Source organism: Rousettus aegyptiacus, unplaced genomic scaffold (genome assembly GCF_014176215.1).
Source record: "Rousettus aegyptiacus isolate mRouAeg1 unplaced genomic scaffold, mRouAeg1.p scaffold_m13_p_1, whole genome shotgun sequence".
NCBI classification, from domain to species: Eukaryota; Metazoa; Chordata; class Mammalia; order Chiroptera; family Pteropodidae; genus Rousettus; species Rousettus aegyptiacus.
In genome coordinates, this window is record NW_023416284.1 from 20,091,458 (window position 1) to 20,117,320 (window position 25,863).

The 25,863-nt window shown below is 40.6% G+C and overlaps 1 protein-coding gene and 1 pseudogene across 2 annotated transcripts; one reads left to right on the top strand and one right to left on the bottom strand.

Moving 5' to 3' along the window:
- Window positions 1–513: 513 nt before the first annotated feature.
- ZBTB8B (zinc finger and BTB domain containing 8B) lies at window positions 514–24,803 on the top strand. Of its 2 annotated transcripts, none has more exons than XM_016150466.2 (4): window positions 514–545; window positions 5,492–6,525; window positions 14,147–14,325; window positions 18,258–24,803. In XM_016150466.2, exons 2-4 carry the CDS (start codon window positions 5,535–5,537, stop codon window positions 18,573–18,575), a joined length of 1,488 nt encoding a protein of 495 aa, XP_016005952.2. In that variant the 5' UTR covers window positions 514–545; window positions 5,492–5,534; the 3' UTR covers window positions 18,576–24,803. The 2 variants fall into 2 exon arrangements, with proteins under 2 accessions (XP_016005952.2, XP_016005953.2); XM_016150467.2 differs by lacking the exon at window positions 514–545 and adding an exon at window positions 1,487–1,502.
- On the bottom strand, window positions 15,099–15,217 carry LOC118606071 (annotated as a pseudogene).
- Window positions 24,804–25,863: the final 1,060 nt, after the last annotated feature.

Below are 25,863 nucleotides of genomic sequence, written 5' to 3' on the forward strand. Positions count from 1 at the left end.
GGGGGTGTTCAATCAAACTCGTTGAGTAAATTAAACCATTTCATTAATTTTCAGAGTTCTGGGGGGCGAGTACCGGCCCGTAAAACGTATGCACACTGATATGTAATAGCTCTTACTCTTTAGGCTGCATTAATATGTACTACGCGCTTTTAGCTCTCTGGACAAAGAGACTATTACTTCGCAGGTCACTCGAGTGGGACTCAGAAGACCGAACAGAGCTCCATCCTTTCACAAGGACTGGTTTTCGCTCCTTTTGGCATCTTGGTACTTGTAGTTTTGTCCACTATATCTTTGATCGAAAAACGAGCGCTGAGACCACAACTCCCATCACCCCAGAGCACTGGAGCCTTCAGAGCGCATCCTCCAGAGGGGGGCGCGGGCGCCATTGACTAACCGTCCGGCAGAAGGGCCCGCCTTCGTGAGCCCAGGCGCACCCATGATTGGTCAGCTGCCCCGCCTCTCACCGGAGTGGGCGACAGGTGAATGAAAGGGGGGCGTGTCGGTGAACGTAGCTCGGCGGCCGCGCGGCTGGAACCCACTGGAAGGTGAGAGCCAAGGAGCGTGTTCACGCTGCCACTTTCATTGGCATGGGCAGAATTCTGGGCACCCCGGGAGGTCAACCCGGGCGGGGGTCCAGCGGGTTGGGAAATCCCCTCTGGGTCGGCCTCCTTCGGACTTCCCGGCCCTGGCAACTCCCGGGAACCCCCGCGGAGCGAACCTGCGCTAGATGACCAACCTTCAACCTCTCCTCCAGCGTAGGGAGGGGCGCTGCGGCAGCAGATGCCCCCACTTACCTGGCAGTGGGCTGTCACCCTGCATGGTTCACCCGGTGGTCGAGGCGTGGGCTGGCTGATTCCTATGGTGCCAGGGATGGCCCGCCGCAGCAATGATCACTTTGTCCGTGGAGGCCAGGGAGGGAAAAGGCCTTGGTTGCCCACCCTCGGGGCCCCAAGAGTGAGTCCAGTACCTGGGTCGGTCATCCGGCCCCAGACGGGGGAGGAGTCCTTGTTTTGGCGAGCGGTTTTAGCAGGTGAACCAAAGGTGCAGTGACACTGAAATTCTTTCTGTGGAAATGGAAACTTCTTCGTGTCGTTCCCTTACACTCTGTGCGCTGGGGAAAAGAGTGACTTTCCCAACCCTTCTCACTGTGTCCTAGAGGTTTGGGGAGTCGGGTGGGCATAGTGGTTAAGGATGTCAACTGTGAAATCAAACCGATCTTAGTTCAATCCGAGCTTAGGAGTGTTACCTGTAAATTTGAATCTAAATTGCCTCCTCTGAAAAAGAGGATGTAATGATTGTATCTATTGCAATGGGTTATAGTGAGGTTAAAATTAATTTTTGTAAAGTACTTCGTACAGTGCTTCGTGTAAATGCTAACAATTGATGAGCAGGTTTTCATTATTGTCAGGTCAGTGAACCTGGAAGAGTCTTGTAAGAGTCAGTGGGTGAAATTCAAGGCTGATTTTGGTGCTTGAATGAAGACAATCCTGTGATCTGGCTAGGTAGGATTCCCTCAGGGGAACGTGGGAGTTTATTGCAGTTGGTCGTGTTGGCATTTGCCCTCTCCTGGATGACAGCAATATAAAATGCTAGGTTCATTTTTTAAATTTCTGCTAGAGTGTGGGTAATCGCATTTTTGAGAGCGGTATACCCTAAGAGCTTCTTTTCTGGGACAAATGTCCCAGGGATGCAGAGCACCAAAGGCAAGCGAGATTAATATGAATAAATATTTTCACATAATATGCCAAATGCAGGTTTGAGGGAAGAGATGCAGGAACGGGGTGGGGTGGGTGGGGGGACAAATCCCCCCCACCCACCCAGTGGGGACTCAAATCCTGCACTAAGAGAGGGAATGAGGGTTCTTGTCTGTGCACAGGAAATAATTCAAGTGCATGCCAGAGTTAGAGACAAAAGGAAAGTTTATTTGAGAAGGAATAACACACCATAGATAATGGTCTCCTCTCAAAGACAGAATGAGAGGGACAGACAGTGTTTGAGGAATTCAGTTTATATTTCATTCTTAGTTTCTATGAATTACAGTTTAAAGACTTTGTTTACTTGTTTACCTTTGATGGAATAGGTGTGCAGGGTGAAAGGCATACTAGTAATCTCAGCCTTTGTTCTATAGGTTTCCCATGGTTTGGCCTTAGGGAATAAACGGTTGGGTTTATTTGTGTAAGGAAGACTTAAAGACTCTGCTTTCCTGTTATGGTATGGGTAAATGGTTTGTTAGCAAAGCTAGCAGGAGTCTTGCTTTGTTCTGGCAGCACACTGCAGGCTCTGAATACAGCCTGGTTTAATGATTAGTTCTCATGCCTCTTCCCTACATCAGAAGGTTTGAAAAAATGTGGATAGAGTTTCGCAAAGTCATGGAGTATTCGCATGACCTAATAGACCCTAGAATATTTGCAGAGAGGAAGCCAAAGGAGATGGGTTTTAAGTACTATTGCTGGAAAGGAGCATCTTCCAGTGAGAAAATGGAAGTGTCCTGCAGGGATACCCTGTAGATAAGAACATTCTACAAGTTAAGAAGTATTGTGCCTTCATTGGTATTTATCCACCTGGTTTGCCAACTATTTACCCCTTTGCCTCTCCTCCTTCTTTTCCTTTGTTAAAAGAGAAAAATAAAAGCAATACGGGCACATAGTGGAACAAACTAACAGTACAGGAGGTTTAAAAGGAAAAGTGAAGGTCCCTCCACACACCTCTTACCTCTAGTCTCTCTCCTCAAGGTTATCTGTTGTTATAATGTTCCAGAAAAAAAATTCATGCATATACCAGCAACACAGATGAGATCATACTATACATTTTGTTTTGCATCTTGCCTTTTTCTCTTACTATATCTTAGTGGCTTTTTCATATAAATATACAACTCTAGCTCATTAAAAACATGGTTGCCTAGTAGTCCACTATGTAATTACACTTTATTGATTTAACTTGCTCCTTATTGATGGACATTTAGATTGTTTATATTTTTGCATTAGTACAAAAAACCTGGTGCAGTGGACATGTCTGAACTTATAATTCGATGTATTTTTGAGAATACATCTGAAAGGGTAAATTTTTAGCTATGAAATTTTGGGGGCAAAAGATGTGTAGATTTTGAGTTTTGATAAATATTGCCAAATACCCCTCTAAAATGATATTCTCAGGAACAATGGATATAATCATATTTAAAAAAATGTTATTTTTACCTGTCCGATAGGTTTTCTTTCAGGTCTGAGGAAGGCTAGAATGTAGTATTTAAATGTAGGATTTTCTTATATCTTGTTTTTCCCTTAATATTTTGATTGCCAAAGGCAGTAGCAGGAACTGCTTGGAAGGCTTAGTTGGAGCAGTTGGAAGAGGTGAGAACGACAGTGAAACCTTAGTCTTGTGAAAACTTTCAGGGTTGATTTATTTGGTAATAGAATTTTTCAGATATCCGAGAGTTATCTTCCTTTCTGAAACCAAAATGTTAATTTTAACTACTTTGGATGACAAATTTTTGAAATTATGATGTAACTTCCTTGAGTTTAAAATAATATAAAAAGATAAGAATCTTGATGACTTCAACTCATCAGTTATAGCCCTGGGCTACAATTTAGAGATGTCCTTAGGCCATTTTGAATATGTAGGAGCGTTTAATACCTCCGGCTGATATTTTGAAAAAATTCCTACGTCTATTTTTTTGTAACTTTTACCTTTTCCTAGCTGTCAGTTCTCACTTTTACATTTGTCAGTTTACTTGCTTATAGAGGCTCCTCTATATTTCTCTCTCTAAGTGGTTCTCTAGTTTCCAAACTTAATGCATCACTTGTTATAACCTGTATACAGAAGGTGTAAATTGCCATTTAATAAGGTTGTTGTGTGTCTTTTATGAGAAAGTCTGCGCAGTTAGTGTGTAGACCTTGGGGAATCTATTTGCCAGTGTAAGGACCCTTTTTTGAGGGAGAGGGTACCTGATTTCTGGTTGGGTGAGGTGTTTTTGTGCTTCATTTGTAGAAAGGAAGAGTGCTAAAGAGTTGTTAGCCCTAGTTGGCCTCTCTAACTATGCTTTTCGTGATTTCAATAGAGGAGTTGATGCACTTAGTTGTAGGAACTTCTCTGAGCTCAATGGGTCAATAAGTAAAAGGGATGTTGATGGATGGCCATGTGGTTTGTGTGATGGAAAAGACGGAGAATAGAGCTCAGGGAAGAAGGTAACTCTTACTTACATAAACTTCCAGAAGAAAAATCTTGTGTATACCAGCAAAATCATATACTTAGATGAGATTTTAGCAGAAGGACTTCGAACTTGATTTATATTTGTTCTACTTAGCAGTTGAAAAAAGAGTATTCCTTCATATTTAGCAAACCTACCTTCTCCTCAGCACTCTGCCAGGTGCTGTCGGGGATGTCAAATAAAACATTGCTCATGCCTTCAAAGGGGTTGTAGTCCACAGACAGACAAAGGCCAGGACATGGAAATACAGAGGCGTGAACCAAGGGTAGTAGAATCAGTCATTTAGGAGTCTCTCAGTTACAAGAGATAGAAAACCCAACTCAGACCAGTTAACATAAAAAGGGACTTAATTGGCTCTGGCCTAGCAGGATTTGGGGCTCACAAAGTATCCCCGGGTTCCATCTGTTGTTCTTGCCTGAGCTGGGCTGTTGTATTTGTTAGGCTGGTTCTCCTGGTGGTGCGGCATCAGCATCCCTCACATACCACCTGCCCACGGAGCAGAGAGTCCTCTTTTTTGGAATCCCCAATAAACATTTTATTGCTTTTCATTGGCTCTGACCAAGCCACATGGCCATTTCTGAGCCAGTCACTGTGGTCGGAAAGTGGAGCTTGGGATGGCACCAGCTAGATGCAAAGCACATTGGCCAAGAATGAGGGAAGGGTGTTTCTACCAAAGCCAAAAGGGTACTAACGTAATAAGAATGGTGACTGCCTGCTGGCTAACCCAGGAATCCACCAGTTTCCACAAAGTGGTGATAATAGGTGTGAGCTGAGACTGTCCATGCCAGTTTCTAAGCTCTGTATCAGGACACTGTAGACTGAACTGTAATTCTTGGATTTGGGTATTATCTATATTTTGAGCCTTGAAGAAAATAGAATGTAGTTTATAAGAGCATGAACTCTGGAAGGGTGGTTAACAGGCATGGTTTTGAGTCCTGGTTTTGTTATAGCTCAGTCATCTCCTATCCTCTCTGAGTCTCAATTTCCTTATCAGAAAAATGGGGACAATACTGGTATTTTATCATAAGGTTTTTATAAAAAGTCACTGAAAGACTCCATTTAAAACACTATACATTGTGCCCACGTACAGTTAGGTTGTTATTTTTGTTGTCTTCATAAATGAACCCACTTGGACAACCTTTGATTTTTGTTAGATCCAAAACAGCCCATATCCTAGAGACACAATTGAACCAGTGTTTTTGGAAGAATTAAAATATTTAAAACGAACATCTTATTTGTAAGGTTGGGATTTGTGAATTAACTTAAACAAAAAAAAAATCTTGGCAGAGATACAGGCTACTCCAGAGCAGCAGCAGCAGCTGGTGGAGAAATGGAGGTGCAATCCTATTATGCCAAGCTCTTGGGGGAGTTGAATGAACAGCGAAAGAGGGACTTTTTCTGTGACTGCAGCATCATTGTGGAAGGGCGGATCTTCAAGGCCCACAGGAATATTTTGTTTGCCAACAGCGGCTACTTCCGAGCGTTGCTCATTCATTATATTCAGGACAGCGGGCGGCACAGCACTGCCTCCCTGGACATTGTCACTCCTGATGCCTTCTCCACCATTTTAGATTTCCTCTATTCTGGGAAGTTGGATTTGTGTGGGGAGAACGTGATCGAAGTCATGTCGGCCGCCAGCTACCTGCAGATGAACGACGTGGTGAACTTCTGTAAGACATACATCAGGTCATCCCTTGATATCTGCCGAAAGATGGAGAAAGAGGCCGCTGTGGCCGCAGCAGTGGCAGCGGCGGCGGCAGCGGCGGCGGCAGCTGCAGCTGCTGCAGCGGCTCATCAGGTTGACAGTGGAAGCCCCAGTTCAGGCAGGGAAGGGACTTCCTGTGATACCAAGAGCATGGTCTCCTCTCCAGTCAAGGGAGAAGAGAGTGTGGACTGTCCAAGAGAGTCCCCTTGCGGTGACTGCAGAGGCTGCCACCCCCTGGAACTGGTGGTGAAAGATAGCCAGGGCAGTGGCTCAGCTGACAGTGACCTCTCCACTCTGCCCAAACAGATAGAGCCCAAGGTGGAGTATGATGCCGATGAAGTAGAGGTAGAGGTCGGTGAGCAGCTGCAGCAGTATGCTGCCCCACTGAGCCTGGCCCACACGGAGGAGGGTTTGCCCAGTGGCCAGGCCATTGACTTGGCTTACAGTAATTACCACATGAAGCAATTCCTGGAGTCCCTCCTGCGCAACAGTGCTGCCCAGAGCAAAGACGATGTGGACCATCACTTTTCTCGGAGTTTGGAGGGAAGACCAGATGCAGGAGGAGCCATGAATTCCATGATGGATATCCAGACTGACTGGTATGGAGAGGACTCAGGTGAGCTCCATTAGCATCCATCGTCACTGCTCGTCATTTAGCCACGTCTGTGCCTTATAGCCTCCCACCATCATCATTACCACCATCACTATTGCCACATTGTCACCGCCACCAGCACAACCAATAGGAGTAATCGAGTAGGACATTGTCTCTTAGTGTGTGTTAGTATTTTACCTCTACAACTAGAGGTGTTGAGGGCAATTTGAAAACACGGAAAGAACCTACTGTCTTCCGCTAACTCACAGTGGGGCTTTGGTTAAATTATTAAATCTCTTTGAATCTGTTTTATTGAGGAGATAATCATCTCTGCCTTGCCTTTCTCACAGGGTGGAGGACCAAATTACAAGGTTTTCAGATTTTTTTCTCATGTACGAGAACATGTTCTAGACAGGTAGGAAATTTATTCTTCTTTGTGTCAACCATGGTGCCTGGCACATAATAGATACTCAGTTAACCTGTCATGGTCGATGGTGCAGTCTACTTGAGAATATTTTAGAGCTGGCATTCGGCTTCATGTGAGTAAATTTCCTATATCCTTTGGTAGGTTTTTGTATTTTAAGAGAACTTGGTTGTGTCCCTGAACAATTCTGAGAGATAAGTTAACTTTTCCTAATAAATGAGCTAATTGTGTTGTAAAGGAGATTGAAATAGACTTGGCTGCCACCTTCCTGATGAAAGTACCCAATAGATTCTAGAACCTCAAGCCAAGAAATTAATTAATCAAAAATCTTTATATACCCTTCAATATTGAAGAGTGAAAGTATTTTAAATAAGGAAGACCAGCTGCTTTTAATTGTTACTAAATAGTCATATTTAGATTTTTTAATTTCATTTTTTAAAGCAAGAATGCTGTGTATGTCTGATTAAAATTAGACTTGAAAAACTTGATTATGCTGTTTCTGGTCCTCAGAGACACTGACCTAACCAACGTTGAGAGGGTAGCGGCAGTTTTCAGTGAACACACTACGGGAACTTGTTGAAAGTTCATTCCTGTGTACATATTAACACTTCGCAGCCTGTAATCACCCTTTCACATTCAGTAAACCTTCATCATGCCCCATGAATTTGACAGAGGAAGTGTAGAGAAACTGAGACCCAAAAGTGTTTAGTAAATTTCCTTAGAATACAGAGCTATAAGTGCCAGGGCTAAAACTAGAAACCTGGGCTGGCTTCATGTCACTCATTAAACAAATTGAAGGCAGCACAAGTGGATAGATTTCAGTGCAATGAGTTTATCTTTCAACCCTCCTGCCTGTAGGCACAAGTCTCAAAAAACAGCAATTCAGCTCTATGCCATCTTCATTCAAGTCCAGTCTATCCGTCTGTAAAGTCAGGTTTCCAACTACAGAGTGCTATAGCAAGGCAGCCACCCTCTCCCCTGGCCGTGTCTGCTGTTTTCCAGTTTATCATTCCCATTCGTTCATTCATTCATTCATTCATTCAACAGACATTTATTTAGCACTTACTACATGCCAGGTACTGTTAATCACAGTGAACAAAAGACAGTCCTTGTCCTCATGGAGCTGACATTCTAGTGTAGGAAGACAGACAATAAACAAGGAACTAAATATATAATAAGAACTAAAGCAGGGGAAAGGTTGATAGAAAGGGAGGGGCATGCTATTTTATTTAGTGTCGACAAGGAAGCCCTTTATAACAGGCTGCCTTTGAGCAGAAACCTTGAGGCTGTGAGAGAGCAAACTGTCCAGATATCAGAGAGAATGTTCCAGGCATAGAGAAGAGCAAGGCACAGAGGCCCAGGTGCAGGATCACATCTGGTGAGTGAACCGATGCTGGTGTGGTTGGAGTAGAGTGAGCAAGGTCGAGAGTGTTGAGGGATGAGGTCAGGAGTTGGGGTGAAGGGTAGACCAGGTAGGGCCTTGAAGGTCATGAGAATGCTTTTGGATATTACTCTGAGAAGGGAAACCACTAGAGGATCTCAGCCGAGAGTGACTTGAAATACCATATATTAAAAAGGACCCCTTTGAGTACTGTGTGCAGTTGCCCCCTAAGTAGTCCTCTTGCTTCTATCCTTGCTCTCTTCCTATAGACTGCAGGGGAGCATAGACTCTAGGGGAGTAAGGGCAGAAACGGGAAGATCACTTAGGAGGTTACTGCAATAACCCAGATGAGAGATATGCTCCCTGAATCAGCATGGCAGCAATAGAGAGGTAAGATATGGTTGGATTAGGACTACACTGTCTCTCAAAGGGAGAGCCAACCAGATTTGCTAATGGCTTGTAGGAGTGGTATGAGAATAAGAGGAGTTAAGGGTGACCCTGAGGTTTTTAGCTTGAGCAGTTGATTTAATCTGTTATGTTTGTGCTCCTATTGAATCAGTGGAGATGTTCGGTAAGCAATTGCATCCATAAGTTTGGTGTTCAGGGGAGAAGTCAGTACTAAGATAGAAATTTGGGAGTCATTAATGAGTCCATGGCATTTAAAACCTATCTGTCCCATGAATTTATAGATCTAGAAGGAGAAGGTAAGAGATCTAAAGACTGAGTCCAGGGGAACTCCAGTACTTAGAGGTCAGGCAAAATAGGGAGAAACCAGTAAAGGAGACTGAAAAGGGGCAGGCAGTGAGGTAGGAGAATCAAGAAAGAGTGACGGATGCCAAGAAGAGAAAGTATTCCAAGAAAAAAGAAAAAATCAGCTATGTCCTATACGCAGTATAGGCGATTGAGAACTGAATCGTTGGGTTTAGCAATGGGCAGATCACTGGTGAGCTTGACAAGAGCATTATCAGTGAAGTTGTGGCACGAAAGACCGCATGGAGTAGGATTAAAAGAGAAGTGCAGAAATAGATGTGAAGGTAGTGAGTTCAGATGCTTCTTTCAAGGAGTTTTATTATGAAGGGAACAAAGAAATGCATTGGTAGCTGAAGGGAGGATATGAGGTCAAGGTTTTTATTAAGGTGGAGGATCTAAAAGCATGGTTATTTGCTGATGGGAGTGATGCAAGAGAGAGGAAGATAACTGACGATGGAAGAAGGAGGGCAAATTGATAGAGCAAGAGGAAATGGGATCCTGTGTACAAATGGAGGGAATGTTCTGTCTTTAGATGGGAGGAAGGATGATCATATGCGTTCATGTGGAAGATAGGGGGTGGCTGGGAGCACACAGAGGTTCTCTTCTGTTCGCTCCTCATTTAAATAAAAAGTATGAACAGAAGCTGAAAATGAGGAGGGGCCAAAGGGGAGTGAATATTTAAGCAGAGAGACGGTATAAAATAGTCATTGAGAAGAGTGGGAGAGTGAGTGAACCACAGAAATATTTAGGATGCCTGAGCATGACCAAGAGCTCTTTTGACTTCAGTGGTAAGATGGTGATGATTAGGTAGATTTAAAGTGAGACCAGGACATATAGTTGTGTATTTTTCTCCTGTCATGTTAACTTACCTTGTTTTAGGTCTGGAGTAGGCAGAGAGGTGTGTTTAACCAGAGTCTAGGTTTAGCCAGGTGAATACAGAGAGAGGGAGAGAGAGGAACAAGGCAGTTGAAGATGTACGTGACAGAGTGAGTTCATTGATGGACTGTAGGCACTAAAGTGAGGAAAGAGAGGCATGAGGACTTGACATGGACAGTAAGATGGTGGTAGAGCCCATGGCTTGGAGTCCCAGCAGAGAAAAGATACCCAGTTTGTGAGCTAGAGGATATGCTATAGTGATTGGGAAGTGAGGTATTTGAAATGCAGGTTATGGAGCAAATACAGTTAGTAGTAATATTTAGGTATGGGACCATGATTCTCATCCCTGACTGTACATTAGAATGGGAAGTGTGCTTTAAAATATGCTTGCATTGGGGATTGGACATCAATTTTCTTTTAAGTTTCCCAGGTGATTGTAATATGTAGGCAGAGTTTTGAGAGTCCTCAGAATGTAGTGGTTGCTTTAACTGAGCCCTGCAGAGTTGAGAGCTCTTGGTCTAGGATTGGGTGGCTGAGGTTGGGTAGAGGACAAGGACTTCTGAGCAAAGGAGGTCAAAGAACAGAGAGGTCTGGGTGTCGGAAGGTCATTTTTGGTATTCACACAAATTATGTTGTGTTTGAAGGCAATGTGATCAAATCGCCAAGGAATGAGAGGATGACCTGGGGGCTCCTGCATGGCTGTAACAAGGAGAGGTAACAGTGGTATCATTTGATGGTATGAGCTACAAAAGATCTTAGGGTTTTTGAGGATGGAGTGGGGGAGAGTGATCTGAAGATTACAGTGAAGCACAAGAGAGACCCTATCCACCTCCAACTTGGGGGTGTCAGAGCTGTGGGATAAGGGAAATAGGGTGCTCACAGGAGAGGCAGGGCTCAGTTAAAGCAACCAGTGCAATCTGAGGACTCTCAAACTATATTTCCCCTTTCTTTCTCTAAGCTCCAGATTTATCTGTCTTGCCCAGATATTCCCCTAGGATGCTCTGAGCCTGCCTCAAACAATGAAGTTCAAATTGAACTTCTCATTCCTCCTGTACCTGCTTTTCTTCCTGTGTTCCCTGCCTCAGTTTGTTCACCATCATCTACCAAGTCAGCCAACCCAGAATCTGTGTCATTTAGGATCTTCTGCTTTCCCTCCCCTCCCCCATGTGGTTGAGTACTGTTAATTTTATTTCTCCTCAAATGTATCTCCTCTCTACCTGGACTTCTTTTGTTCACGTCATCTCTCATCCCCTCCTACCTGGACTTCCTTCCTGCCTTTAATCTTGCCTCTTGTAAATCCTTCCCTTGCACTGTCCCCAGAGGAATCTTTTAAAAGTTAAATCTGACCATGTACCACTCTGCTTAAATTCCTGGCTGCTCACAGAATAAAGTCTAGTTCCTTAAATGTCAGTGTCACAGGAGCAGCGAATTTTATCTTTTCTGCTCACTGCTGTATCTCAGGGGCCTAGGACACAGCCTGACACATAGTAGGTACCCAGTATAAATTTGTTGAATAAATGAATGAATGTGACCTTCACAGCCTGGTTCTTGCCCCTTTCTTAGCCTCATTCCCCCACACCCCACTTTATGGTCTATATTCTCTTTAACTCTGTGCCTCAGCAAACGTTATTCCTCTGTGTGAGATACCTTAAGCTTTCTTGAACTTCTGGTGAACTCCTAGTCATCATTTAAAACCTTGCCTAAAGATCACTTCTCCTGTGAAATCTTCTGTGAACTTCTAGAGAGATTTTATTACTTTCTTGTCTATATTTCTTCATCACTTCGAACTTTGCATGTGTTACATTATGTTGTATGAATTTGTTTACATGTCTTTCTCTCCTGCTAGAGTTAACATTTTTCTTTTAAACTTTTATTATTTTTAATGTGGTAAAATATCATAGCATAGCATAAAGTTTTTTATTTTAACCATTCATCAGTGTGAACTATAGTGGCATTAAATGCATTCATGTTGTTGTGCAACTATAATTATCTATACCCAAAACTTTTTCATCACCTCCAACACAAACTCTGTACCCATTAAATACTAATTCCTGCTCCTTTCGCATCCCCCCAGCCCTTGGCAGTATCTGTTGTACTTTCTCTATGAATTTGATTGACTATTCTAGGCATTTCATGCTATATGAATTTTTCAAAAATTTAAATATAGTTGGTATACAATATTATATTAGTTTCAGGTATATGCTATAGCGATTTGACATTTATATAACTTACAGTGTGATCACCACACTGAGTCTAGTATTTATCTGTCACCATGCAAACGTATTGTTGACTGTATTCCCCTTTACCTTTTTTATCCATCCACTCACCGCTCTCCCCTCTGGCAACCATCAATTTGATCCTTGTTTCTATGAATCTGTTTCAGTTTTGTTTGTTCATTTGTTTCATTTTTTTTTTTATAGATTCCACATTTAAGTGAAATCATATAGTATTTGTCTTTCTTTGACTTATTCACTTAGCATAATACCCTCTAGGTCCATCCATGGTGTCGCAAATCGCAAGATTTCATTCTTTTTTATTTCTGAGTAATATTCCATTGTATATATTTATATATACCACATCTTTTTTTATCCATTCATCTAGTGATGAACACTTATGTTGATGCCATATCTTGGCTATTGTAAATACCACTGCAGTGAACATAGGAGTGCATATATCTTTTCAAATTAGTGTTTTCATTTTTTTCAGACAAATACCTAGGAGTAGAATTGCTGTGTTGTCTGGTAGATCTATATTTAATTTTTTGAGGAATATTTATGCTGTTTTCCATAGTGGCTGCACCAATTTACATAGATTTAACTTCTTGAGGGAGGAAACCGGTATCTTGGTAAAGACAGATCTTTGACACAGTGCCTGGTACATAATCGGCATTTGAGTGAGCTGTTGTATTGGGAGAATCAGATCATGAAAGAGGAAGGAAAGTGTTGCAATAATTCGTACTTTTCTGATGGATAGAAATAGTTAACAGTTGTTTTTTCCAAGGTCTAATGCTGGACCCATTTTACTTATTGATTTGTAAGTAATTAGGAATAAAGGTATTGTACGCTGACAGGCCGATGGGGAGAAATGACAGGAAGACCCCACAGTGCCAGAGGAGTGAGCAGGAAACCAGCATCTCAGTATCACTGTGATCAGTGAAAAATAAAAAAATCCAACATATGTGTGTGGTGATGAGCTGTGAACTGCCGCTTTAATTCTAGGAAACAGGTTTTGGAGTCACTAGATTATGCGAGATGTTAGGCAACATAAGGATGGGAACTAGAAAATCAAGAGAATGATCTCCACCCTTCATAGAATGATGTTGGATTCTCACTTGGAATTCAGTTTACCATACTTTTTGGGCAGCACCTCAGGAAAGACAAAAGCCACTTAGGTGTCTTGAGAAGGTCCCGGAGAAAAGGGGTTACTCCAGTGTTGAGAGAGACCACAAGAGCCTGGCCTGCTCGGTCAGTCAAGGAATAATAAGGAAATGATGATGATGACAATAATGGCTGACATTTGTGAGAGCTTAATATGTGCCAGGTGCTCTGCCTGCAGCATTAGTTCATTTCATTCTTACCACATGCTATAAGGTGGGAATTATTATCATACCTATTTTACAGGTGAGTAAATTAGGGTGGAGAGAAGTTAGGTGAGATGTTCAAGGGCACACAGCTGGTAGGTAAGTGGTGGAGCCAGAACTTGAACCCAGGTTTCTGTGCCGGTAAAGCTTGAGGTGCTAGTGGCTTCATATATGATATGATATATATGATATGATATGAGCAAAGTCTGTAAAATCCTGAAGGGCATGGATATATGGAACAAATCTCAGAGTACTATAATAAGGGTAACTCAGATAACTCAAAAGGAAATTGCTGTACATGTGGGTGCTAAACATGTCGCTTTATGGTTGTATGAGCAAGGTAAACAGAGTTGGAAAAAGATTTAAGCGAATTCCTGGATATTTGACAACTTCAGATACAGAGAGTTAATATGAATTCCAAACAGTTTAGTCTGCAAACCTCTTCTGTACAGGCCTGGAAACTATTCCTAGGAGAGACTGTCAAAGAAAGCGTGAATCCTGGTCCAGAGGTCTAATCCATCACAACCATCTGGGCTGGTTGGATTCCCCAGCCCTGGATCCCATCCATCAGCATGTGGCCATGTTGTTGCTACTTGTTATAGTACGGTTAAATCAATTCATTCGTTTCTCCCAGGTGATGTGTTGGTGGTCCCCATCAAGCTCCACAAGTGTCCTTTCTGCCCTTACACTGCCAAACAGAAGGGCATCCTTAAGAGGCACATCCGCTCACACACAGGTGAGCGACCCTACCCCTGTGAGACCTGTGGCAAGAGGTTCACTCGACAGGAGCACCTGCGGAGCCACGCCCTGAGTGTAAGTGACCTGGCAATTCTCTTACGGTAGGTGGGGTTGGGGGGAGCAGCTCCTGACATTCATCTAACATAAAGATAAAGCCAGCCTGTCTTTCACTTCTCTGTGTACTGAGATATTTTCAGAAAATTTTGAACATATATTTCTACTACTAAATTGAAGCTGGGTTGGTGGCACTTGGAGAGAGTTAAAACTTTTGTGGTAATAGATTCGTTTTCTTAGGGAAGAAAGTTTAGATCCTGGTCATGGATAGTTATCCTAAGGCAGAGAACTCTGGGGCTTGGGTAGGGGTTTGTGTTCCACCAGTGTGATGCCAAAGGTCAGCTGAATCCTCAGTTTCGTACCCAATTCCATTGCCTCAGTGTCGGGGAAAGGTAATATAGGCATACCTCGTTTTATTGCATTCCACTTTATTGCTCTTTGTAGATACCTTGGTTTTTTTACAAATTGAACGTTTGTGGCAACGCCGCATCCAGTGAGTCTATTGGAGCCATTTTTCTAACAGCATTTGCTCACTTTGTGTCATGTCATGTTTTGGTAATTCTTGCAATATTTCACCCTTTTTCATTATTATATTTGTTATGGTGATCTGTGATCAATGATCATTGATCAGATGATGGTTAGCAATAACATTTTTAAATTAAGGTTATATACATTGTTTTTTATTTTTTATTATTTTTTATTTTTTAATTATTTTTAGGCAAGGCAACCCTTGGTTGACCTCACAGATTGCAAGGACCTTGTCAGTTTACAATCCCTTATTTTTTAATTTTTTACACCTACAGCACCTGGTCTTCCTAGGTGGTCTCCCATCCAAGTACTAACTAGGCCCGACCTTGCTTAGCTTCCGAGATCAGATGGGATTGGGCTTGTTCAGGGTAGCATGGCCGTAGACTATACATTATATTTTTAGACATAATGCTATCACACACTTTATAGTAGATTGTAAACAACTTTCACATGTACTGAGAAACCAGGAAATTTATGTGACTCACTTTATTGTAATATTCACTTTATTGCAGTGGTCTGTGACTGAACTCATAGTATCTCCGAGGTATGCCTATATTATTGCCATTTATTTATAGGGCAGCAAAAGAGGGCCACAGACCAAGGGAACCTCTCTTCCCACTGGCCGTCCCCTAGGATTCTGTCTCCCATGTGAATGAATGATTTCCATCAGTAAAAAGCGCTCAGGCCATTTAGAAAGGTGTTGCATTTAAGATAATCTTTAAACAAGTCAATCAGTCCTTGGAAAATCCAACATAAAAATGGTTTGAACTTCAAATGATACTATCAAGAATGTGAACAGACAACCCAGAGAATGAGAGAAAATATTTGTGAATTGTTTATCTGATAAAGATATACTATCCAGAATATATAAACAACTTTTACAAGTCAACAATTAAAAGACAAACGGTGGGTTTAAATAGACATTTCTCCAAAGAAGATATAATGTCCAATAAGCACATGAAAAGCTGCTCAACACCATTAGTCATAAAAGTGCAAATCAAAGCCATAATGAGATGCCACTTAACACCTACTAAATTGGCTATCATCAGAAAACGGATAATAGCAAAGTGTTGACAAGGATGTGGAGAAATTGGAACTTTCATACATTGCTGGTGGGAATGTCAAATGGCGCAGCACTATGGAAAACCAGTCTGGCAGTTCCTCAAAAAGTTAAGCATAAAGTTACTATAGGACCCAACAATTCTACTTCTAGGTATATACCCAAGAGAACTGAAAACACACATTCACAAAAAAAATTTGCACACAGATGTTCATAGCAACATTATTCAAATAGTAAAAAAGTGGAAACAATCCTAATGTCCATCAACTGATGAACAGACAAACAAAAGGTGTATCCTTACAATGGAATGTTGTCAGCCATAACATAACATGAAGTTCTGATACACATTACAACATGGATGATCCTGGAAAAGGTTATGCGAAGTGAAAGAAGCCGGTCACAAGGGACCACGTATTCGTATGATTCCATTTATATGCCATGTACTAAATGGGCAGACTCATGGAATAGAGAGTAGATTGGGGTTTACCAGAGGCTGGGGAGCCATGGGAATGGAAGAGGGATGACTGTTAATGGGCACAGGGTTTCTTTATAGGGTGATGAAAATATTAGGGGATGAGATGATAGCGTTCTCGTGAACGTTCTAAAAGCTGCTGAATTGTACACTTGAAAAGAGTGAGTTTTATGGTATGTGAATTGTGATTGTGATAGAATCCAGATTTAAGATAGGTACAAGGTTACTGACTGCCTCTGTTCTCAATACTGGCCCCAGCACACTTGTCTGAGAATGGCCCCATCCCAAGACCTTAAGTTTTTGTTGTTTGCTTGTCTCTAGTTTCATTGGTTGGAGTCCTCATTCCCTCTATTTTTCCACATTATACAAGGTCCAGCATGCTGCATCCTAAAAAGGTGACATTCAGAGGCCCCATCAGGTTGCGAGAGTCATATACACACTCAGGTTGGCTCAAGTCTTGAGAGGTTAGTGTAGGAAGTGCAGGAAACCTCATGGGAAGCAAGGACATGGTGAGGATATAATGGCAGCTCCAGCAACCTGGGTATTAGGGCCCCTCTCCTGCATCAGCCTCTCTCTGTCTCTGCCTCCAGTGCATATCCTGTATCCAGAGCTCTCTAAAAGAGAGGCTCTGGTTCACAAACCCCCTTTGACTGGATTTATGTAGAATGCATACATCTAAAGATAGTTCCTTATACAGAGGGGACTCCTGGGGCTGCTGCCCTCAGGAGTTACTGTATGGAGTGGGAGATCAGGTTTTCTTTTCTGGAATACAAAGCTCTTCTCATTAAGGAAGGAATGCATTTATTAATGAAAAAGTCAGGGGTGAATCATCTGCTGGCATATTCTGGGAATACAGTCTAGCAAATCTGCCTGCCTAATAACTAAAAAATCCAAAGTATATAGAAGTCATGTGTAAAATCCGAATCAGTTCACTGAGTGTCCTTTATATGCTCGGCACCAGGGATATAGTAATAAATGTGACAGAGGACAGAGGACATGAATGAGGATAGTCCCTGCCCTCTTGGAACTTACAGTTTAGTGAATTTTACCAACAATTTGTTAGAAATACGGTAGTCTCCCCTTTTGTGCAGTTTTACTTTTTGAGGTTTCTATTACCTGCAGTAAACTGTGGCCAGAAAATATTAAATGGAAAATTCCATAAATAATTTGTAAGTTTTAAATTGCATGCTATTCTGAGTAGTGTGATGAAATTACATGCCGTCTTGCTCCATCTCACCCAGGATGTGAATCCTCTCTTTGTGCAGTGTGTGCACATTATATATACCACTGGCCTATTAGTCACTTAGTAGCTGCCTTGGTTATCAGATCAATTGTTATGGCATCTCAATGCTTATGTTGACATAACACTTATTTTGCTTAATGGCCCCAGAATGCAAGAGTAGCATGCTGACAATTTGAATGTGCCAAAGAGAAGCTGTAAAGTGCTTCTTTTAAGCAAAAAGATATATGTGTATAGGAAAAAAATACAGTGTATATATATATATAGGTACTCTCTATGGTTTCGGGCATCCACTGGGGATCTTGGAACATATTCCCCATGGATAAGGGGTACTACTGTATAATGAAGAAGTTTAAGTGAGACTATATAGCTGGGGGGCCTGACCTGGCCTGGAGCATCAGAGAATACTTCCTTGAAAGACATTATTAAGGGCGGGGAATTAGCAATGGGGAGGAGGGTGCATTTCACTCATGTCCAATGGCCCTGGGGTAGAAAGGACCTTGGTGAAGCTGAGACTGTCGCAGATGGAACAAGAGGAAGAGCAGTGAGAAATGAGGTTGGAGGGTCAGCCATGGGTCACTTCACATGGGGCCTCGAAGGCCATGGCTCAACCCCATTTCTGTGACATTTACTGTGGCTGCTTGTGATTTCAGGTCCACAGATCCAACCGTCCAATCATCTGCAAAGGCTGCAGAAGAACCTTCACGAGTCACCTGTCACAGGGGCTGCGGCGCTTTGGGCTGTGTGACAGCTGCACCTGCGTTACAGACACACATGATGATGAGGACGATTTGATGCCCATCAACCTTAGCCTGGTGGAAGCTTCATCCGAAAGCCAAGAGAAGAGTGACACAGACAATGACTGGCCAATCTATGTGGAGTCTGGTGAGGAAAACGACCCTGCTGGAGATGATTCTGATGACAGACCACAAATTCGGCCCAGCTTAACAGATCGAGAGACACTCATGTAGCAAGCAGTAAACTGGCGGGGAAGAGGCTTTAGAATTTGCTATTGCTCAATCTGTTGTCGAAAGCTACCTTTTGTCCAATTTTGTGGAACCCTGAGAGGAACATTTTTTCACTGTTAATATTATTTGCATTTTTGTTAGACTACATGGTAGGGATTGGCTTTTGTGACTCAAAAGATTATGACTTTTTAGCATGGTACCCTTGATTTCTGAGAGCTTTGCTGACCATTCCTTAATTCTGAGTGAATCAAGGCTGGCTCTCAGATCTCCAAACTTGGGTTAGGAGAAAAATAAGGAAACCTCCATGCCTATTCTCGTATTGTCTCAATCTTCTGCATTCCTTTGTTATCATCCTCTTTTCTCTGAAAAGGTGGGCAAGAATTTATTAAGTTTTGAAATCAATCTTACCTCCGCCGAGCCTCTCCTGATGAATTCTATATTCCAATTTTCTGGTGAAGTATTTAAGGGAAAGCTTTATCGATATAAGGCAGACAGGGCTGTCTGGCTATGATTGTAAAAGGTACTTTCTAAATCTAAGACTGCAGTTTTATTTTTTATTTATTATTTTTAAATAAATTTACTAGGTATTACTAGGTGGTCGCCCATCCAAGTACTAACCAGGCCCAACCCTGCTTAGCTTCCGAGATCAGACTAGTTTGGGCACATTCAGGGTAGCATGGCTGTAGACTAATTTTAAAAGGGGGTATTTATGTGCAGACAAGCATGGAAATGAGCTAAAATCCTCCTTATGGCATTCTGACTGACTTGCTCAGTTGAATTAAATTCTAAGTTAGCCCTGGGAAGTAAGCCCATGAGCCCAGGTCTGGGCGTTTACCCTGCTGTGTTTGGTATTTGACAATTCTACACATGCAGCCTGTTTTGTGATCATAAAAGAAGTCATTTGGGCAAAACAAAATGCTCCCATGCTTTTTCAAGCCATTTTCAGAGGCCACTGCTGTGTAACCTGGAAATGTAGCTGCTGCTGACATTCTTTTACTTGTGAATAGAACTCTAATTGGTGGAAAAGTGTAAGCCTATATAAACAATATATTTCTAAATAGTTTACCTTTCAAAAGATCCACTAGAAGGGAAGAGAAGGTTAGTAGAAGAACAGGTTTTTAAAACCCATTTGCTTTTAACCAACTTTGCAGGCATGCAATTATTCTAACAAAAGGCTGTACTTCTTTAAAGGTCTAACAGAGAAGGAAATGTTAGGGATTGAAATTTTTAAGGCACTTTCATAATTTTGTCTTGTTATGGTATCCAAAATGAATTTTAAAAGAAATCCCTTTTTCTTCCTTTAATTTTAGTTATAGTTATGTTTCAAAAGGTAGTCAAATCACTTTTTTTACCTCTTGAACAAAAAAGATCATCAAAAACATCATAAATTAGCTTGTAAATGTTAGTCATTGAAGAGTTCAAGAGGTATTTAAACCGTACTTCTCAACAGAAGTTAAACTCTAGCTAGTGCTACTCGACCCATGGCCTACAGACAGATGCTGGTCTATGAATTGTTTGATACCCGTCCACACAGTAGGACCACGTATCGGGCTACAGTGGACTGGAACTTTAAAAACTGGTCTTTTACCACAGATAGTTTTAAAATTATTTTTATAGATCAAGAGTTACAAATTGAAAAATTACCAAGGATCAAGAACACTTTTCTTAACCTGAAATGAAAATATTAGCTTTTGTTTTAAAAGAGGTGTTATCTTAGCAAAAGGGAAACCTAAATGGATATGTAGAAGATATATTTTGTAAGGAGTTATGTTTGATATTTTTGTTCTCTCTGTTTAAAGTATTTCTGATGTTTTAATATGATTTTTCTACCTCACAATTTAACTTCTTTGCCTTGTTTCTCTGGTAGAGCAAGGACTCTCTTCAGTGACCCCATGACCTATTCATAACACTGGGTGCTAAGTAAAAATTTTACGTTAGAGATTTCATTTTAAGACAGTGATTTTTCAACTGGGGGTGATTTTACCCTCTGGGGCATGTTTGGCAATGTCTGGAGACATTCTCAGTTGTTACAGCTTGGGGCAGGGTGTCACTAGTGTCCATTGTGTAAAGGCAAAGGATGCTGCTAAACATCCTACAGTTCATAGGACGGCCTCTTAAAACAAAGAATTATCTAGTCCATACTGTTAAGGGTTAAAAGTTGAAAAACCCTGCTAAAGAGCAGGATCTTAAAGCTGACTTTTAATGAAGGAACTTAATTTTGTGTTATATTTTAGGATACCTTTTACCTTATAAATATTTAATAGGCCCTTGTGCTCCCACAAGTTTTGGAAAATACTAGATTAGTAAAATGGAGAATGGAGGCCAAATTATTCATAACTTGCCAGAGATCTGATTAGGTTTGCAATGTGGAAATGTAGAAATTCCAACCAGAGTTGGAATACCCCCAGAACCACTACTAGGTTGTGATCATTTTATTAAATTTTAAAGTAGCAGAATCATTGGCAGGAAAATGGAACATAAAGCTTACTATTTAAATGATTCTCTTTTTTCCATAATGTCTTGAATTGTTGCATTCCTGGTTGTCTGTTCAGAGCTTGTGTGTTGGCATTCGTAATGACCAGATTGCTGAATTCTATCACTTTTAAAGGAGACCATTGTCTAGACTCTCAGATCATAAACTGCCTGTTTTAAATTTACGTTCACATTTGGTGGTCAGTATTTATCATCTGCACAGTGTCTTTGAGGTTTAATTTGTGGAGTTGGTGATATTTTTATAATATGTAAATTCACAGTGGGGTCCAACACAGACCATTAGTGATTTAGGTTATATTCTGGCATCTTTCTGGCATATTCAGTCCAAATTCACAAAAGGATACTTTCATATTAGATATATTGCATGAATTGGAACAAGATTCTTACGTGTGATGGAATTTTAAAATGGCATCCTTGGGAAGTTTTTTCCCTTGGGGAAAGGGAACAAGATTTCATAGCAAGGGTGGGAAAGAATATAAATAAGGCCTGTAACTGTAATATATGAAGAAATGACAGTGAACATCGTGAATTCTGGTCATTTGTCAGAAAGATACCATTTAGATGTAAATATTTTGGTGGCCATTAGACTTTGAATATTCCTTAAGAAAATGACTGACCTCGTGGTCACAGAGTGTTGTAGAATTGAATATTCTGGTGGTTCAGAATACTGTGATGGTTTTTTGTTATTGTTGTTTTTCTTAATTGATGTGATAAACCTCACAGAGAGAAAGGCAACAGGTAGAGCTACCTGTACAGATTCTGAGGGCAGTAAGGAAGACTGGAGTGGCCTTTGGTCAACTGAATACAGACTGTTTCATTTGGACTTCTAGGTTTTTGTGTGTCCCTATGCATTGACAATAGAACTATCTCTGTGAGGTCTAGTATAATGGGGTAGGGAGGGACAAAGTGTTGGGTGGGCGAGAAATTCCTATTACACTCTGTTTTGAGCGTACACTATACTTCCTGTTGTTATTGGTCTCTTATAGCTTGTCTTGTGCTTTCACGTGGTCACACTGTCTTCTACCCCAAAAAAGGGGGCACTTTATTTAGTTGCTTATGATGGGCAACATTTTCATTGATTTTTGTTCGGTATTTCCACAACATTAATTATTATTACGTTCTTCAAACCTTTCATCATAGTGATGAAAATCTGAATCCTTTTCTTCAAATAATGCTTCTGTAGATATAAAAGGAAAGTTTTTGTTTGGCAGGAATAGTTTGGTTGGTATCTAACATGTCCTAGTCTTAAAAGGTGACACTAACTCACACCACTGTGATTAGGTGATATAGAACCTTCATAACTTAAGGAGGACATTTAGTATCTGATCTGACCCTCCAGGTAGATAATTTTACTACTTCCAATTCTTCATTGACAAGTGTGGTTTTGGGAGCAATTTTTATATTCATTTGATTTTTGGACAAGGAGATGGACCCACATCAGGCAAGTATGGGAGCTATCCTGGTTTAAAAGCCTCTTGTCCCACAGGAGCGAGTATCTCATAAAAACTCCATAGACATAGCTTCCAAGGTTCCCCTTGCAGGAGACATATCTATTCCAAGAGTCATTGTACTTAGGGAAGCTCAGAGCTGTGGCTTCCTATAAGGTATTTATAGTTCTCCCAGCCTTAGTGCATTTTACCAATTAGGGGTCATTTCTGCCATATGTTATGTTGCCTAGCAACATAGTTGACATATTACTCTTTAGTAGGTTGTCAGGGGAACAGAGCTAGAAAGTTAACCAGAGGTCAAATTCTCACACTGAAGGGGAAAGGTTCTGTTAATCCTTTACCAAATAGCATGCTGAGCAATTGCATAATAGATTCTCTACCTAGCTCCTATAAAATATAGCCAGAGGAATTTCCTATTAAAATATAGCCAACACCAGCTAACTTTTCCTCTCTTGAAGAATGTTCATTGTGCTTAGCTGCTTGTGATTTATACACTGCAAATTTTGCTGAGATAAGTGTAAGAGTTGGATAAATAGTCACAATGGTCCTATCAAAATGTCACGTTATCCTTTGGTGCTGCTCATAGTAGATGGATATAGTATGACGTATTTATAGGGACATTGAATGGAAATTTCTGAGAATCTCATCAATCATACTTTGATGAGAACCTGTGTCCACCTGGCAACCACCAAACACTAGGCTCTTAGTAACGGTGCCTCTTATTGCTCTGTCATGTGGTGCTACTCTTGCCTGGTTCTGTTGCTCCTCAATAAGTAAGGATACTGGGTTATTCAACGATTTTTTATGGAGTCCTTCTTATGTGTCAGGCACTAGGGGGACAGCAACGGACAAGCACAATCCCTGCCCTCAAGGAACTTGTAGTGGGTAATCAGGGAGACTACCAAAGGGTGTGACAAATAGGGGCAAGGACAGGGTGCTCTGAGAGTGCTCAGGTCGAGCGCCTAGCCCAGTCTTAGAGCTTCAGAGAAGGCTTTCTTGTCTAAGCTACTATTTGTGGTCCTTCCCATCCAGTAAATTTCTAGCTTTGGGATACAATTTATGAGCAATTTGAACACTTTCTGACATTTCCTGCCTTTTCCAGATGTGGTGGTTTTGGACATTAACATTGTTTAAATTACTTGTTTTATTCAGGTATATACAAATACAGTAAACATTTTAGAATATCCTAGTCTTTAGAAAAATGTGTTAGATGCTATGGTTTTCTTATTAGAAACAAATAACTTCTCATTATCTTGATCCAGTGTAATAAGATGGGACAAAAGTATTGTTACTGTGACAAACGTGGAGGAGCCGGGCTGCATCTGCTTTGAGTCTTAGCTGGCCCTTTAAACTGGTAATGCCCCAGAAACCAGGATAGATAAGGGACAGAACCATTAAATCAAGAATTCGAGAAATAGAAGGGATGTTAGAGATAGTCTAGTCCAACTCCTTTTTACAGAGAGGTGAAATGACTAGTTCCCAGTTCCCACACCTCTAGTTGGGATCACACATCAGGCTCTGCCAGGCCAATGCTAATAACAAACATGTTTGGGCAGGTAGCAAAGAGCATCTGTAGATACCATTTGTTTCCTTGGGGTGCCCATTGGACTAAAACCACAGAAGAGGAAAGTGCTGTTTTAGCCTCAGGTGACTACGTGTGATCATGGCCTGCATTCTTGTAATGCTTAAGACAGGAAGAGGGTGAAATCACATGTCGAGCATGAGGGAGTTAATTTCTTTGCTAGTAATGCCAACATATATCTGAAACAACTTAAACACCACACGCGCGCGCACACACACACACACACACACACACACATAGCAGATCAAAATGTCCACTTATTTTATATGTATCATGTATTTGATTTTAGTATATTAATTTTATTTGTAAAAAGTTTCAAATTTTAAAATTATACATTTTCTTGAAATTACTTTTGCCAACCTCTCTGACTTTTGAAATATAAATTGGGCACGATTCAAGGAAGTTGACAAGGACAATCTTATTTGAAACAAACAAAAAACCACATTTTTAAGTCAGCAGCCCATATAATAATATGGTATTGAGTGAAAATGTATTTTATGTATTTCTTGACTCTGAATTGTAGTAAATCTACTGTACAAGCTAAATTTATTTCAAGGTCTGTGGTAATATATAACAGTTATTAGTAAAACAGATTTGCCACTTTATGATTTAAAAATAATTAGAAGCATAATAACTCTGTATGGTGCCAGGTAGCTACTAGACTTATTGGAGGATCACTTTGTAAGTTATGTACATGTCTAACCACTCTGCTATACACTTGAAACAAATATAAAATAATATCGAATGTCAACTATAATTGAAAAATAAAAATTATTAAAATAAGGGAAAAAACACTATAGTAAAAAAAAAAAAAAGACCTATTTTCAGGCACTAAAGTCAGAATAGTGTGGGAGATATTTTAGGGTAATCAAAGGTGAACATCTTTAACTTCGTTCATTTACTTCATTATTTGGGATTGAATCATGCTAAGATTCTGTGTGACAGCACCTATGGATTCAACAACGCATGGTAGCTATTCCCTTACTTGGCAAGTTTTCCAGCTATAAAGCCTGCATTTTAAAAAAAGGAAAAAAAGAGAAAAGAAAGAAATTTTGGCTAAAAGAAGAAAAAAACACCCCGAATGAAAAAATGACCTTGGATATTATACAATGGATAGAAAAAGTTGAAAGGAATTCTGATTTCAGAAATAACTTTTCAGACTTTCTTGAAGTATAAGTGACTTTTCTCTAAAAATACAAAATACCTAGAACCAGAAATATTTATCAATATTTGATCCTAAATATAAATATTTAGTTTGGGACTAAAATTGATGCAAATCACTTTCGATTTTGTTAAAATAACCTGGGGGTAGACAGGAAATAGTCTCAAACTAAATTTTTGTTTCAATTTACATAAGTCAGATTGAGACACACTAGTGACAAATTTAGAACAGAAATAGCGTCAGCCAGGTTTAAGAAATAGTCTTTTGTTCCTTTATTGCTTATTTTGTCTTCAGAAACAAACGTAATTTAACTATTTTTTGTACCTTCCAGAACTTTGACCTAAATTATAACTGCAAATTTTAGAATGGCTAAGGTCAAAATGGTTAAAACAATTTCTTTAGAATGAATGAAAAGAATTAAGGATTGATTACCTCAAGTGGATGGGTTAATGATCTTTCAAAATTTAAATTTAGTTAACTGTTTTTCTCAAAATTATTTTGCATGAAATTCTAATGTGGAATTTTACAGATAAGATATTAGTTAAGAAAAAGAAAAAATGACAGCTACTAAATAGAGCTTTCGACAAAAGAAGCTTCCATCAAACA